This window comes from Caloenas nicobarica, chromosome 2, assembly GCF_036013445.1.
Source record: "Caloenas nicobarica isolate bCalNic1 chromosome 2, bCalNic1.hap1, whole genome shotgun sequence".
NCBI lineage: Eukaryota > Metazoa > Chordata > Aves > Columbiformes > Columbidae > Caloenas > Caloenas nicobarica.
The window spans coordinates 69,551,735-69,569,632 of NC_088246.1; the positions used below are offsets into that span (position 1 = coordinate 69,551,735).

The following is a 17,898-nucleotide window of genomic DNA, read 5'->3' on the forward strand; positions in this document are numbered from 1 at the left end:
TTTAAGCCTGAAAACATTTGCATTCTAAGAACACAAAAAACGCCACAGAATAGCTTATTTTCAGTGCATTCCTTATTAAACTAAGCAAGTTTCAATAGATATACAGTTGTATGCCAACTAGTTCTCACCACATTTTCATCTAATATTATTTGTCCATTTTTTTTTAAATAAGGAAATGCAGAGTAAATCTATTTTATTAAAATAGCTAGCACAGATAGGGGATGGGGAAAATAGCTTTTAGATGTATAAGTCCTTCTTTAGATCTTCAAAATTTTTCTCAAAATTCATCTCGTGATGGAAAATGTGTGGAAGTGTGAGAAGCATTGGATTTACCAGTCACTCGAAGGCTGGTAAGCAAAGACTGCAGAGCAAGAGCAAGCATTTCAATTTACTCAATAAACTGCTCATTTATTTGTAGCATTTCTAGTAAAGCAAAGTGGGTGCTGTAGCAAATAGCCCCCATCTCATCAGAATAAAGTATTTAAAGGGGCCTATAAGAAAGATGGTGACAGACTTTTTAGCAGGGCCTGTTGCAACAGGACAAGGCATAATGTTTTTAAATGAAAGGAGGAGAGATTCAGGCTAGACATGAGGAAGAAATTTTTTACAATGAGGGTGGTAAAACACTGGCACAGGTTGTGCAGAGAGAGGTGATAGATGCCCCATCCCTGGAGACATTCCAGGCCAGGCTGGACGGGGCTCTGAGCAACCTGATCTAGTTGAAGATGTCCCTGCTCATTGCAGGGTTGGACTCGATGGCCTTTGAAGGTCCCTTCCAACCCAAACTGTTCTGTGATTCTACGAAGAGAACTTCAGGCCAGCAGAAGCTAATAAGCCAAGTCCAACTGATGAGTGCAAAAAGGTCAGCCTTGGAAGCAACACTAAATCCAAGATAGGCAAAAGGTCTTGGTTGAGGTTGCAATTAGTGCTGGTGTGCAGGTCAGAGCTTTAGTTAGCAGGAATTGTTGTTCCCAGGCATTAGTAAGCTGGATTTATAGCTGGGGACAATAGGGAAGGCAAAAAGGTTACGTTTAAGCCTGTTGCTTGGATGTCAGTTTTACTTATCATAAAGGAGAAAGGACAGATCTTAGAAACATGATGAGAAGAGGTAGCGGAGGTGGATCAGGATTTGTCAGATGTAGGCAAGAAAGAAAAGGCAAGGAGGATTTAAAAATAGACAAGTTTCAGGATTTTGTATGTTGGAGGCAGTAAAAAAAGAAAGGTAACAAGGAGTTGCACAAAAGTTCATGAGTTCAGCTTTGGCTAGTTATAGAGGAAGAGATACCAGGAAATCATTAGTTTCACAGTCTTCAGCTAAAAACAAACAAAAAAAAAGGTTTTGCATAACGTATTGCAAGAATGTCTCTCTTTCTTAACCCTTTAATATGGTGATTTAACAAGCTCTGATTTCCACTGTTTAGGGCTGTAGACAAGCGACTTAAGAACTAGAGGGAATACCTAAGGAATTAAGGGTAAATGAGAAGAGGGTAAAATAGAAGAGAGAAATAAAAAATGAAAGCACAGTTTGGGATTTTCTTTCTTTTTTAGCCCAAGTGCCTGAAAATTTTGGCTACACTCTGCATCTGCCCATGAACTATGGGGCATACTTGGGTATACTCCTTCTGCAGATTTTGTACTTCGTGGTCATTCATCGTGACTCATGCCAGATGAAATTCTGTAAAAACCCAAATATTCTTCTATCTGACCATCTTTTCAAGTGCGTTACTGTGCCTAACTTTTATGAGCCTCTGCATTTTCACACACAATCCCAATCCACCTGCATCTAAGCATGCATGCATAGCAATAACACTAATACAATCTTTCAAGAAAAGTTTGAAAACAGGCAGAGTCACGGCAAATCAGTCCCAGATACACTACCCTGCAAGCTACCACAGTCAGTTCTTTGAAAAATGCTGCAACTTCCAACTGAGACTTTCAAGTTGGTCTCAGTCTTTAAAACCAGTGTGGGACCAGCGTGTGCTAGTCCTTCTGACTAGCAAGTTTTTTCATCAGCCTTGGCAAGGAACCACCTCTTGAAGCAGAAGGCTGACCTCTGGCACAGGAAAGCTTGGCCCCAGCAAGACCTTCAGTTTCAAACTTCTTTACTAATAGGCCTTACCCAGTAATGAGTGGTCCAATTATGCCTCGGGAAAAAATCAGTTATACTAGATGAACACACATGAGGCTCCTACATAAGAAAAGCTCTCTTGCAGGGATGTTTGCAAAAATCCCCATCGCACCACAGGGTCTGTCTCCCCCGGAAGTTCTGAAGATGTCTATGGATGTATGAAAGGACAGTGTGGGCCCTGTACCAGCCTCTAGCACCTTGTCTAGTTCTGCCAGTATGACCACCACCTCAAGGACGCACGATGAGCATGCTGTGGGAAAAACGATGGAGGCTCAGGCACACAATCTGAGAATGTTGCCTACACACTTGAGTAAAAGCATGGTATTTCAGTAAAATGTCACTCCGTTGACTCTGCTCCACTGAAATAATTTCAAATTTGTCTGTGGAGCACAGTCAGACCTACTGGTTGCCCTTAAACTGTTTCAAAACGAAGACATCTTCTCAGTCTCTTCCTTAACTCATCCAACAGGCTTTGTCTTTGCAGTATGTAATACCACTCCCTCCACTGACGCTTTAAATAGGAAGGTAATAGAAACCAAAAGGTTTGTACCTCGTTCAAATTTCAGCCGCTTGTATAGCTCAAACTGGTCAACAGGCACCAAACAAGCAATCTGAAATGAGAAACAAACACACAGAAAAAGTATTAGAAACACAGACCTGAAAAAAATTAGTAAGCACCCTGTTCTACACGCCTGCTCTCCTGAGCTGGCTCTCAAATGCACCTTTTTTTTCCTGCTTGCTTTCACCACCATGTTGCTCTGTACCTTGACTTCCTTCTCCAAAACCTAAAGTAGTTCTTGACCTCTCCTATTTCAGCCACACTGTTACTACGTAAGAACAAAAAGCAAAGGAAGGAAAATGAAAGGGTTTGAAATAATTGGGTTCAGTTTACACAGGGGCAGACTGTTTCTTGTAACCTGGCCAGTGCAGTAACCAGGAACCAAGGAAGAACAACTCCTCTGTTTTTAAACACTGGCTGCCACAGTGGAAAGTGAAAATCATGGCTCCACCTATTCTCAGGCTTTCAAGGGAGGTGCAAGGAGGCAATCAAGAAAACTGAATAGATCTTACTTCCTTTCACACCCATATGAATCAAACCTCAGTAATGCTGAGGGAGGGAAGTTCACCAGGACAAGTGCTTCTCCCTTTCTTACTTTCGCATACATGCAGCAAGGGCAGATCCTGGATGGGGCTCTGAGCAACCTGATCCGGTTGAAGATGTCCCTGCTCATGGCAGGGGGTTGGACTAGATGATCGTTGAAGGTCCCTTCCAACCCAAACTGTTCTATGATTCTATGATCCTGCACCGGCAGCAGCAACTGCCGCTTGCAAAGGGCTACATTGCCCACCTCTGCGAAAGTCCCACTCATAGAGGCACTGTCTAGTTTTGCAAGGAGTGCAAAATAGTTTTTACTTGGGCTGTGGTTTGCTTTTGAAAGGGGTATGGGGGTTCAATCTCTTTATTGTTAGAAATTACACCCACACCTTTCTTCATCAGCTACCATGCTTCCTAGAGTCATCATGAAATATTACATTATTCATTTTCTCTATTAAGGAGCTCTTCTCTTATTTAGTGACAAATAAAAACAAAATTAAGACTCTCTCATTGGCTCCCCTTTGATTTATTTAAAATGAGTAAATGAGAACAAAAATTTTAATTTTGACCCTGAAAAAGATAGGTTGGCCTGCAACATTCTCTCACCTTCCTCCTCATTTCACCATTTCAATCGCCTCTAGCAAAATGTAAACCAATTTTGAAATTAAAAATAAAACTCTTATTTTAAACTGAATCCCAATGGGATTTTTGTTCAGCTATGTATGGAATGTAACGCAATTAGGAATTCTAAGATCTGGGTTACTGTCCCATTTCAGCACCACTTCGCAAAGCGCTGACAGCCCTCTGTCAGGTTGGCACTGGTGTAGACTGTGGATTTACACAGACAGAGGGACAAGAAGCAGAATTTGCACTGTGCGCGAAGGGTTAAATCTCCTTGCCAAACTTAAGAAGCAACAGAAGAGCGCAAATCAGTATCTCCTTTACTGTCTGCTGCACAGATTATGTATAAATGGATCGTTGGCATCAACATTACGATCTTCAAAACAGCACAGGAATCAGAAATAGCAAAGCACAATCCCCTAGGCAGTACCCAAGTGAGTACTGCATTAGAAATCCCTGTATGCAGTTGAGACTTACTCTGATTCACAGCTTACACTGGTGACTGGATTTGCACCAAGTAAAACCATTTCAAACCATAATAAATTACCCCTTATTTAGATTAGGGATATTAACTGGTCCAATTAAATCAATGGAGCAAATTCCCAAGACAGACAGGAAAGTTCTAGACAGAAGAAGTCTGCACAGTTGAAGAGAACTGCATTAACATATTATGTTCCTTCTACCTTCTCCGTCCAGGAATGAATCTGAATCATCTTTGTTTATTGTACTATTAGAGCTTGAAAGGACAAACATTTTGTTTAACGAGATTGCTTTTAAACTTTCCTTTTTTTTTCATGTGTAACCAGCTATTTGAAAGAGTCTGTAGCCAAAACCATTGCTTTCCCACCACCAACACCCATTTATTTCTAGTTAAAACCAGCTACATTACAAGCAGCTGCTATATTGATGCAACAGGTCAAGATATGACCTAGGATTGCACTTGATTTCAAGCACTCAAGTGGAACAAGTCCTTCTGTTTGAATGCACTGTTTGTCAAAACAAAAAAACTGCTGGGGAACGTAGCAGTTTCAACTAGATTTTGTTAGTGTAAAAATAAAAAGCAACCAAACAGAGGGGTTTCAGAAAACATGTTTTCAAAGTACTGAAAACTACAATTTTCTAGTTCAAATGACTTTTCATTTTAAGATTTTTAAGAATGGAAACCTGGAACATTTTCTTCTGAGGTCCAGTGAGACACAGTCTTCCAGCTCACCAAGAGTAAAGCCTTAACTCCCAACATCTCCTATACTCCATGAATAAGCAGTTTACTTCCCAGACACTGATTAAATATGCAATTGTTTCAGGGAGGTACATTCCTGTTATTCACACTCGCTCATTTTTTCATGAGACATACAAGAAGAAATTCTATTCCCTGTTTAAAATGTTAACCACAGTTTTTTCCCCCCTTCACCCCTAAAAGCAATATGAGAAGTGTCTCAGACTCAAGGCAAGAGCTATGAGCTCTCATAATTTAGTACCAAACAAGAAAAACTCTGAAGAATTTTACCAAAAAGATAAAACAGACTTAATTCACAATGAAGACAAACAGGTCACTGGAAAGCACTGAAGAAATGTTACACGCCTTGAATAAGGACCTTTAGAAAGGGAAGTAGAGGAACTTTCATAGCTATAATGTGTTATGAATTGCTTATAAGCTTTCTTATTAATTGTGCAGTTTCCTTAATGAAGAGAGCTCAATCCAAAATGCACTGAAGTCAATGGAAAGGCTTTCTTTCACTTCAAATTATGCCTAAGTTCACCTTATCTCCCTTGTGCAGGCTAGGGCAAAAGGCATTTAAAAAGCAAACAAAACAACCATGTTAGCTAACACAATTAGGCACAATTTAGCCCAAAGTATAGGAACCAATTTAACACCATGTCCAAGAGAAAGACAGTTTCAACTGCTATTTTTTCTCCAAACTGTAATGGTATTTGGTAAATGTCAGTCACAGCAGAGTCTGGAATGGACAAGACATGAAAAATAAACTTTTTCAAAACCCTGATGCTAACACGGGGGGGAAAAAAGATCTTTTCCCTGCACACCCCTCCTCTCCCCGGTACAGACAACATGTCAGGCTCATGGCACTGTCCTGGTGAGGAACTTTTTCCTAACAGAAGTCAGAGACCAAACATCCAGACCTTCCAGAGGTAAGAAGGTTCATACTTTTACACCAGCAGTTTTAGAGTATATAATTAATAAACTGTAATTCTAAATAGTATTTCCATGTTAAACAATAGCCATATTTAAGGACATTCTCTACCATGTGAATAAAGTTCTGGTTTTTAAATAACAGCTTTTAAAGGCCACATTTATCGCATGTAACAGCCTTCGTAAAGAAGAAAAAAGAATAGAGAAAGCTCATACATAATCTGTAGCTTACATACTAATCTTTCAGATTATTAACAGAGACAAACTGTTCTTTCTATTGTTCTTGGGGTTGTGGTGGGTTTTCTTCCTTAAAGAAATAGGTGTTTGGTAAAATACATAAGCAGTCTATTTTAACTAGGTTGGGGGCCTGTTTGCTTTTCAAGCGGAAGGTCTGCGTTTCAAGTGCATCGCCAAAAGGGAGCATCAGAACATTCATTCATCCACAGGACACTAATGCACATTTGAGCTGTTTAGTCATTCTGCCTTTAGCCCAAAAAGCACCCAAGGATTAAGTTAATGGTCCATTAATACATGCCCTGGAGCATCCTCCTGCTTTACCAAGGGGAAATATATCTCCATTATTCCTATAGCATTATAACCCCATTTTAACAGAGCAGAATTCTTCCTACGATTTGTTAATTTTCTTTTAAAAAAAACACCGCAGTTTTGCTTCCAATCTGGTGCAACAGGTGGGAGGGACATTGCTATGCCCCCTCTGTATCTCTGCAGAAGAAAGGAGGAAGGGAAAGAGCTGCCTACTTTGCACAATATCTGGGTTCAGCCAAAACCGGGCCCTGATTCAGCTAAGTACAGCATTTCAAATGCATGCTGGAGAGGAGATCCTGAATTTTTCTGGAGAAAAAGGCATTTTTGGTATTGGGAATTGCATTGCCACTGATTGAATTTGAATTGGATTATATACTTCTGCCACAGTTATGTCACCTGTATACATAGGGCTCAAGGGAACCCGGAAGTTAAGCTGCTTTTCTTCAGTTCAAGGATGGAGATCTGATTCTCCTTGATGTTGCCCCTGCAAACAAATGCAGAGAGAATGCACAAAACTAGCCAAAATCCCTTCGCCACCTTTTTTTCCTGCCCTTTTTCTTTTTTTTTCCCTGTTCATGTTCCCAGGCCCAGCAGGGGCCTACCTGCCTCGCAAAGCAAGCCAGCGAGAATAACCATAGGGCAACATCAGGTTTGCCAGCAGTTTTCCACAGCCTTCTAGATGTACAGAACAGCTGGCACGGATGAGGGTTCCAGCCACGCTGCCAAACAGCTCCTCCCCGTTTCATGGGTTTGGCGCTAAGCCCAACTCAGAAACTTTACACCAGCCCTAAGTCAGGCAGGAGGCTGCTTGCGCATTGCTGGGAGGCCACCTGGCAGCAGCCATCTACAGCCCCCTTGAGCCCCGTTGTCCCAAGCTGTGCAAGAAGGTCTGAGGAGCATGTTTTCTCTCAGGTTTCTCCACCTCCAACTTTCAAACTGAACGTTCCAGGTACACTGGGAGATTGTGCACATGCCAGACGTGCAAACAGCTCTGCCTAACCCTCATTTAGCACCTAAGCTCTCAACCTCTCCCATCTCTGCCTTGGGAATGAAGACACTTCTCATATCTCTCAAAACCTAGTTCCACCAGTGCTGTGCAGACACCTTGCTTTCCATATAACTATCTAGAGTCTTGCATGTTTATATTGGGCTACAAATTGGTTGTTGCAGCCCCATATAAACATGCACAAAGAAATCCTGGCCTTGTGTACCATCAGTTTGAGTTCTTGCTCTTGAGTTAAGAGAGGTACAAGAATTTCTGTGTTTGCAGTTAAATCAAATCTGATTTAACTGACAGTACTAATGGAGGCTCAGCAGTTCTGACATACAGAATATTCTAGTTAAGTCACCTGCACGGGTAATTCAGAGATTGTCTGGATGCCAAGTAAGCCTTTCCTCAAGGCACAGAGGGAGGGGAAAAGGAGCAAAACTGCTGAAAAACATCTGTTTGTTTCAAGTTCCTCTTGTCAGTCAGGCTTCTTGCCAAAAGCTCATTAAAGGTAATCAAAGGGAGGAAAAAAGTGTATTATCATATTTATTATGTAGATAGAGAAGTTTGGCGGGGGGGGGGGGTATGTTTAAAAAAAAATAAAAATAATAAAGTGTTGATACCTCTGCTTCTTGTAGGTTCCCATGGTTCAAGCATGCCATGTCCGGACACGTGATAGGAGAACCACAACCTTCTTGAATTGCCAGCTGCACATACTGTTTTAGGCACTAGAAACAAGTAAAGAAAAGAAAAAAAAAAGTTATAGCCCACATATTGGTAACACACAGATGCTAGAGATGCTGCACAGCTACCATTTCCACTGCCTTAATTGGCTGTCCTGAAGCTCATGCACACAGAAAACATCAATTATTACAAGCATGAATGCTACAAGTCATTACATTGGAAAGAATGCAATAAAGAACAATTAATTATACATGACTTCATCTGCCAAGCATTGCATTTACCCAAGCCACCGAGTCAGACCTTCCAGTGCTAACAACCCCTACACTCTGCTGAACTGAGACTGGAAGATTTAGGGGGGGAGTGTATCTTTCACCCTAATTAAACAGGGTTTGCTCTTTTGTCTTTCCTCCTATGTTCTTAGTTCAGACTTTCAGCTAGCAGCTTCCATTGTAGGAGACCTCATTTACAAGAAAGAGACTAGTGTTTTAGCTGCATAAAAAGGGAAGGGGGTGTATAACCTGGTTAGGAAGTTATGATCTTCCCTAGAATATGTGTAGCTATCAGTTCTTTCGCTCCTCCCTCAATGCCCCACAGAGATCAGGTAATTTCCATGGTTTACCATGATTTATCATCAGCCTCTACTCTACTGAGCTGTCCAAAGACCATTTCCAGTATGCAGGCCTTCTTATGAATGTTTCCAAATTATTTCATTACACAAAAAAGGCAGGCCTTCCCCCTCCTAAAAAAAAAAAAAGCCCTCGGTTCTCCCCACATTTTATTTGCTTTGCAAGTTTCAAATATATTCAGCTTGTCTTTTTAATACATACTATGGAGTCTTTAAGAAAATCATGGCATAAAACTGGTGCAAAGGATCAAAGAGCAGTGCCTGAATTGTATCTCCAAACTGCACAGGTAATAAGTAAGTGAGCTCACTTCTAAATCAAGCAAAACAACCAAGTCTCCTCAAAGCAATGGCAAAGCATACAGTAAATTGAAAATCACTATTAAGAAAACAATGATAACCCTCTCCTCCTCCTCAGTACTGCTGCCTTCTTCCCTTATTGCCCTGTCAGTTTTCAAGAAATATGCCGAAGCACAAGGTCTTTGACACCTCTGCCTCTCTGCCAACTGCCAGAACAGGCACCCAGTTCAGAAGCTACTAGGTGGGTTATGGGGAAATCACAGCCTTTCAGAGCATCAGCTCTGGTAAAGCTCCATGACTCTTCACAAACCGTTTTTCCAGTATTTATAGGCATTTAACATTCAAGTCTGCATTAGTGTGGACAGTTCTGAGAAGGCCTTGCATAACAGGCTCTCATTAAAGACATTTCCTCATTTGTATTTTTATTGGAAAGCTGGTACCCTCTTAAATGTCAAGATAATTAGGACTCTAAAAAATAGAACATCCACGTCCATACATTTTGGTTACTTCTGATGAACTATGTGGAGATATTAGTTCAAGCAAGTAGAATCAGCTTAACTTAGTGGCATTTTAAACAAGCTTATTTTTGATTTGTATATATTTGGAGTGTATTCATTTAGAAGAATGCAGGAGTATAACCTAAATGGTAAGCTTTAAATATCTAGCTCATTAAGCACTAATGGATTCAGATCCAGCACACACCCCTCTAAGAAAGCAGCAGAGCAGGCTGTAATGAATTGCTAGTGCAAACAGTATGTGAGAAGTGAGGGAGATACAGGTGATGAGCAAAAAAGGAATGATGTCAGTAACTGAAGGCAGTATTAGCTCCCTAGGGAGCATCAGCCCAGATTTAACCAGGAGCTATTCTTTTATTATTCAAGCAGCCTCAGTGCCCTGTCTCACCTCCTCATCCACCTCTCCCAAAGGCATCTAGGCACAGCACTTATAAAAAGCCACTGGATTAAATCCCCCCATGAGCACAGGCAGCTCTTCCACAGAGCAGCAGGCAGAAGCAGGTACATAACCACGGTGGAGCCCGGGAACAGATGCCCCAGAGACACCGGAGCTGTCACCACGCTCTGGGCATTGGCAGTGAGCGGCACAGGGAAAGCCAAAAGAGTGTCCCCAGTGCCCAGGGTGACTCCCAGAGCCGTTCCTGATGCAGATGGAGACTGGGCGACGTGCTCCTGCAGCCCCACGTTCATTAAGCACCTGGCATTGCCCACACACTTCAGACCATATCACAGGGGAAATGGGGTATCAAGTCAGGAGTTGGACTTGATGAGCCTTGTGGGTCCCTTCCAACTCAGGATATTCTATGATTCTAAGTGCTCACTCCCTGCACAAATTTCCTCCCTGGTTTGTGCCTGTACCTAGCCTTCACCATGAACAATGCAAACAGGAAATTCTGCCCTCCGAGTCCCTTCCCCAAAGCCTGCACATAGGGCAGCGTGTTGGGTGAGCTTCTTAGATATGCAGGTGATGCTCCAGCACAACCTCCTTACATCTCACTCCCTCTCCTCACTGGAGACCTGATTACTTTCTGGATCAAGTCTCAGGGCAGCATTTGGGGAAGGGGGAATGTTTCCTTCCTGCCAAAGCACGAAAGTTTGCCTTAATTCTTCAGCAAGCATGGGAGAGCAACCTTTTACTTTTGCTAAGATCCTGCCTTCTGTCTCCTCTGTGGTGCTGCCAGATATTTAGTAATTTGTTTTGACAGGATGGTACAGTGGATCTGTATTCTGGGGGCAGCTCAGGTCAGCTGGTTACAGAGGGAGGACAAAGCCTGAGAAGTTACTGCAGGCCTAGCAGCAGCCCAGAGGCTTGTTCTTAATTTAGACTTCCAGGACAGAAGCTCAGAGCACTGACAATTACCCTTCCGTGCAAGAATGGGCATGAAGCTCTTAAGGAGCTTCGATCCACAGTATAGATTTTACAATCAGTTTCAATAGGCAGTATCTAAATCATTAGAGGTACCAAGTCATGAGAACAGAGATTTCTGAGGATTCCTAATGCATCTAGATTCTCCTTCTCTTCTAGCTCACTGCTTGGTTGTCGGTGAGGATAAGTGAGCAACTGGAGCCTTCTGTGATACTTTTAGAGGGTGCTGTGCTTTTAGAAGCTGACTTGGAGAGAAATAGGTCTGTGCAGTGACACTTATCTTCAAATGTTTCACAGAAAAATGATGGGATGGTGTAGTGGGTGCAATTCAAGAAGCTGATGGTAGGACTTAGGTGCTGGGAAATTTGAAGGAAGCATTTAATGCTGACCACTGAAGGATTAAGCTTTTTACCTAAGCCTGTACATGAATGAAGATATGAGCTTCTTGTTCCCTCTTTCACAAGTTAGCATAGAATAGACAGCGGAAAAATCACTAAAATTTTAAAATATACCTTCGCTTCAACAGTAAGGCTGTTTTTAGAGGGGGTTTACTATTATTCACAGATCAGCTACTAATTTAGCTATTTACTTGAAAAGTGGCAAATAAAAGTATTTGAAAAGATATACAAGCTGCAAATGTGATGAAAAGAGGATTCAAATGTCCATATAATGAATCACAACTGATCTTCTCAGCAGTTATGTCCTCCCACGCTATGGAAAATAGATTATATGGACATAAAATGGTAAGACTTTTCGTGTGTTTTTGCTACAAAAATCAGCAGTATCTCAGTTATGAAAACTGCACAGCGCACACTGCATATGCTATTTAATTGCTCTACAAAGTGAAGGTACGATCAAGATACTCAGCTTTCTGTGGTATTAGAGTTCCTTGAAAGGATCTTAATCTTGACATTGAAGAAATCACCAGGTCTCAACACCCTCAGGCTACACTCCCCACCAATTTCCAGCAGTGTGGCAACTTACAAGCAGGGAGAGCGGTCAGTGGCTGGAGAGGCCACAACACAGGAGTTGTGGTTTACAATGACAGCCATACAATCCTCTTACTCTCCATGGCCAGAGCAAGTCATCAGCAGTGGCCTCCGTACCAGCACAGCAAGGTCTCCACAAAAGTGTCACATAATCAAGGCAGAATAGTTTAGGCAACAGACTAAAAATCTACTGAGGTCTTGCTGAACAGGTTTCAATCGTGCTGACCACAGATGAAATTAGGAGGTTTTGCTCTATTACATTCACCTTTCAAATTAATGGTAGACATCAACCCAAGGATTGGGTTGTAACTTCCATACCTGCAAGCATACCCTAATCAGTTATGTTCAGTTTATTCAGATTTTCCCCACTGAGTAACTATATCATATACATATCTGTGTTCTGGGATACATAACAAAATCCTGATGCAATCAAGCGTGAGGGATCAATTCAAATGTGATAATGTAGTTCCACCAGTAAAACCCAGTACACCTAATGGAAGGTTTTGGTGCTGATCTGACTTTGCCAAGCACATTTTACTCCTGCTGGCCTACTGTCAACTTCAGTGGAAACAGTACCACAATTTTTTCTCTGCCTGAGATTCATGCATAATGAGACCTTTGCCAAATAATTTGCTGTCTAAGCATTTGAGGGCAAGAATTTTTTTCCTCTTACACTGTTTTTATCTTTCAGGCCATCACCTACCTCTACTTAAGAAAATAAGGTCAGTATCCATTTATCTACTTCACAAAATGCTACTCATGAGTATCTGGCAAGTGAAGGTCTCTAAAGTACCTGGATCAAATTATCACCGTACATGCAACATAAATGCATTTATTTTTTTTATGTTGCAGGATACGATTTAGGCAAATATTTAGGTGTGCCGCAAGTACACATTCCTCTCCTGGAGCTAAGGCTCTGTTGAAAGCGTATGCTGTAACATGAAGGATGAATCTTTAAAAAAGCACTGAAGAGCCAAATCCAGCAACGCACAAACTAATAATACGAAAAATTCATTCTTCTGTAATAAACACTTCTTCTAATCTTCAAAAGTGTTTTATATGGTCAGCTGTGAGCCACAGGAATAGAACATTCTGTTCAGGTTATTCATGGATTCTTCATTTCAACACTTCTCTACATGCAGCTGTAGCGTTAACTTTTTTCCCCCCCAAAGCCTATTGTATGGAAGGGATTTTCAATGTAGTCACCAAAAAAACAAAAGTCTGTTTGGCAATGTATAGAATCTGCAAAGGGACCATAACAGTTCTACATTTTAACATAAGAACGAGTTCAAAGTACAATTTGAGTATTATGTTGCTAGGTAATGATGTGACAAAGGCACTATACCCCTTTCACTGTGAAATCTTATGTTTCTATTCAAAGCCATTTTCAGATAATCTCTGTACCAGAGACAAAAAATGAATCTCAATGATTCCTACACGTTGCTTTTTCAAGTATCTTGACACATTTCATTATCTTGCTCGTCTCCCATCTGCACGCAGCTCTGCAGCTCCCTAAATGCAGCCTCGTTGGTTTGGATGCGAAAGCATAAAAAGAAACCACATGTGTGACATGACCAAATTGAACAGATAGTTTTATTAAGAAAGGTGGAAGGATGACTAGGAAGAAGAAAGAAACAGAAAGGGCTGGCCTGTTTTACCATCAAATGCTACAGATATTGCTGCTAACCACTGTGCAGCAGTTGATACAGAATAATTAAGGGTATTTGTCTTTAATTGAATTGCAGAAAGGGAAAAAACCAGATCTACAGTACTTCTTAACCACTACTAGGGCATGATCTACATTAAATATGTAAATGCAAGAAATGATTGAATGCATCCTGCCAACAGAGGAAGGTCTTTCCTACTAATGTATAACTTGATCATTTCAATTCCAGAAAAATTAAGAAAACCTCGGGTTTCCATCTTCAAATCCACAAGACTGATTTAAAATGTAAAATCTCTCTTCCAGATTTGTCCTCAAAACAGTACTGGTTTGGGATTTTTTTAGCCTTTTTACAAACTCAAGATTTCGGGGGAGGTGAAAGAAAAAAAAAAAAAAAGACGACTGTAAATGGAAAGAAAACATAACTTTTCAGTTGGTATTCCAGAGCATCTTAGGATTGAAAACAGATCACAGATAGGCATTTAGTTTTTGTTTCAGTTCTAGGCAGTATATTGAACTTTTTGTTCAATAAGACATAGCTTTCATTTGTTTCTTATGATTTATAAGTGTTACCTGTTCTTCAGTGCACACACAAGACAAAGTAGCCTTGTAATGATGTAGTTTTATATGGAATATGTGGAATATGTAGTATCATTGACTGCGGTGAGACAGCTCATGTCAGCACTCTAAATTTAACCACTTGATCCACTCTGCATTTAATCAGTTGCGAACTCAAATATACACACACCGCCAAACTAAAATACAAAGCAGTACGCATAGTGTTTATGACAGTTCTACATAACGTTCAGTAATATGTTCATAATTGTCATGACATCTGCACTTCTGCATGTCCAGTTTCTAAAATGGGCCAGTTGCTTTCAATGTGTTGTAATCGCACTCCTGGAAAAAACCAAACTCCTGGAATCTCTCATGTATTTCTCAACAGGTCTTGAAACCAGATGAATTAAGTCTCTTGGCAATTAGCTTGGAGGCATCTGCTCTTCACTTGGAAGAAAAATGTGAGGCTTTTCTAATTAAAGAAAAGTTTTTAAAAGTACACCACAAAAACAGCCATTTATGAATTCGTTACAGACAAACTTACGATAGGCATGGCTTAAAGTGAAAAACAAAAGTCCAATGAAACATACATTTGCATTGCCCAATCTACATTTTGACTGCTAAGGACCAGATGCAGTGGTAAATGAAATTGCTTTCAAATGGATAGAAGACCAGGCCACATTAGAGCCTTATTGAGAAAGATGCTTGAAAGAAAGTGAAAAAATGCCCCTTTAACCTCAAATGGCATATGGTCATCTTGTGGATCAGTAGAAGGCGAGGAATAACATCACTGACAAGCATTTTATTTTGTCACGACCAAGTGAAAACACCAAGCAAACATGACAGCGGACCAGAATATAGCAGCCACCCACGGCTCCAAAAGATATTTTTAGGGGATCTTTCAAATATATCTGAGCAATATATTGTCATCAGCTTTGTCTCAAAAGATCTACCACCAATAGTGCTAGATTCTGCTCAGATACACAGTCTAAAACCAATTTACACATGACTTGCCACATCCTGGCAGCCTTTCCTATTAATAAAAGTCAGCATAGGTTCCTGTTAATTGATGCCACGAAGTGGCACCACTAAAGAGAAAAGGATCCAAGAACAGGACCAGAGAAACTTACCCTTCCCAAAACCAAATGAGCTACAAATATCATTTCTCTTGCAAATAAATCTGTGTCAGGCCAAGCCTGGCCTTACGAACAGCTGCAAAATAGACATGACCCTGAGGCTTATGTCACATGCTGGGTAAGTCACTGTGGTTCTCCAAGGCACTGACAACTTAGATCTGTTTCTTCATTTGTTAAATGGAGATAACACCAATTTTACTGATGCAGTGCTGTCATTAAACATGACAGTTCCCTCTTCCTCACCTGTCTTCCCTTGGCCACCACCCAGATGCTGCCACCTCTGAGTTCAGAAGCATGTAGCCCCTCTTCCTGAGTAGTAGCATCCATCAAAAGGCAATGGGTACCTTTGTGCTCTTTTGGTACCCCTACTAACTCTGCCTTTGGTGAGAATCTGCACAGAAATGAAAGCAAGAAGTTCTTAAACCATTTAAATTAATATAAAAGTGCTATGTGTTCAGTGCCAGTATTAGCAGGTGTGGGAATTTTATTTTTTAGAACCTTAAAACAAAGCTATTCTGAAACATTTCAAATGCCAAGCTGGGAAAAAAAAGAATCCAGAATGTCAAAACCTGACAGCTTGCTACCTGTGGGTGGAAGCACAAAACAACCTGAGGTGAGCTTTATAGAAAGTAAGTGGGGCATCACAGCACAAGGTGTATTTAGGAAGAGGAGAAGGTAGCGTTCTGGTGCAGCAGTGAGCACATGCAGTTGTCTCCTAGGATGGGGGAAAGATGAGGAAGAAAAGTGGACCAAACCCCTTCTTGAAATTTAGCGCAAAGAAACAGAAGGGATACTAAAACCCAGTGTTGGCTAGGTGAAGGCAAATCCAAATTCTCCCTTATTCGCAAGTTTGACTAAGTAGCCTTTTACTGGAGTATTCGTGTATATTTGCTCTATTTAGCAGGCAATCCCACACTCTTTGTCATCTGCCTCCTCCTTGCCTTTGATCTACTTGGTCCCTCCTGCTGTCAAGTTTTTCTGCCCAAGCTTTTTGCTGATGATGCTGATCCTTCACATCAGTTTATCTCCAGTTCTCCAGTGCTCTCCTGCACAAACGATCTGAGGCTTTATACCACTAAGGACAAAATGTCAATATTTAGCTACCCGAAGGAGGCAAGGCAATGCACAGCTGCTCTTAAAAAGATTAAGGAAAGCAGAGGAGCCTTAGAATGTCCTGCTGATTAAGTGCAACAGAGAAATTCCTATTTCTGGAAGGGTTTCCCTTTCCCCTTTCGGAAAAGTAGTTGGCAGCAGCATGTAAGCCCCTCTCTCAGAGGCTGCAGCCTCCCAGGGCCCTGCCTCACCAGGGTGCCAGGCTGTCAACAGCAGCAAAAGAGCCTTTTTCACCCATGTCTAGCACTGGCCTTGCTGCCACACATAGCTAGCACAGAAAATCTTGTTCTCCCAAACACCTTTGGGTCACCTTGTACTTGTAGAATAGCCAAGATGGCACAGAAGCTGCCCGTGCTTCTATTCAACACTGCACACTGATGTCTCCTTTTAAGGTTGCATGAAGTTTAATCTCATTTGCACTGCACTGCGTGCACCAAAACAACAAACAGGTGGATCATATTTTTTTTGCACATTTTGTAACTCAGTTACCACACACACTTCTCAGAAGTACAAGACTCAACAAAGAATCTGCTTGGAAAAAAAGATGAGTGAATCATGCTAGTTCTGCATAAACATGTGCTGACAACAGACGCAAATACATGAAAGCATCTTCTGTTTTCTGAGTTTGTTACGTGTTGTCTCAGGCATCTTGAACCCTGTTCCAGTAAACATCACACAAGATGGATATAAGCTGCTGCTTGACGCAAATAGCAGTAATGCCATTTATTGCTCACCTGGCTCTCATCAGGACGCTGAGATGCTTAGGAGGAGGAGGAAAAAAAGAGGAAAGACAAAACCAAACAGAGTTGGCATGTGGGGAAGAAGCTGACACTGGCTTTTTTACTGACCCCCAAACCCACGTTTTCCATTAAGAGCACTGCCCTGGTTCCCTTCTGTCATCACTGCCACCAGGGCAATCCCACCACACCTGGTCAAACGTCACCTCTACGACTGCTTACAGGCTACAGAATCACAGCCAGGCTTCCATAGGGCCCTTATTACTTCCAGTGTTACTGCTCATCCCAAACTCCTCACTGCTGCTTCCAAAGGGGGATTTACGCTGTGCCAGCTACTGGGGCACTTCTGGCATGAGGAAGCGAGGTGCTTGCAACCACACTGCTCATCATCTCTCCCAGCTGTTTTCCCAGCTTCAGCCAGGTTTGGAAAAGGTAGGAATCTCCAAGATGTATACTTCCCAGTCAGCCTAATGAGCACGGACGCCTGAGCAACACTCAGTGCCCCCTCCAAAGGCAAAGCGGGGGGGTTGGCCCATCCCTTTCTGGCAGTACCCTGGCCGAGCGCTCCTGAGTCCTGCCCGAGTGACACACCCCTGGAGCTATCTGGGGGAAGAAGGAGAAGAGCAAAGGATACAAACGCGTAGGAAAACTGACTAGAACTAAGTGTAATATTCAAAATATAATTCT

General features: G+C 41.6%; 1 protein-coding gene across 3 annotated transcripts in view; it reads right to left on the reverse strand.

The window, feature by feature from the left end:
- Positions 1-17,898, reverse strand: part of RNF144B (ring finger protein 144B) — a 101,210-nt gene that overhangs the window by 14,949 nt on the left and 68,363 nt on the right. For all 3 annotated transcript variants that reach the window (XM_065627145.1, XM_065627144.1, XM_065627143.1), the window contains exons 3-4: positions 8,152-8,256; positions 2,679-2,739 (exon numbers count right to left, since the gene is read on the reverse strand). In XM_065627145.1, coding sequence (XP_065483217.1) covers positions 2,679-2,739; positions 8,152-8,256 — 166 coding nt within the window. The remainder of the gene's footprint in view (positions 1-2,678; positions 2,740-8,151; positions 8,257-17,898) is intronic.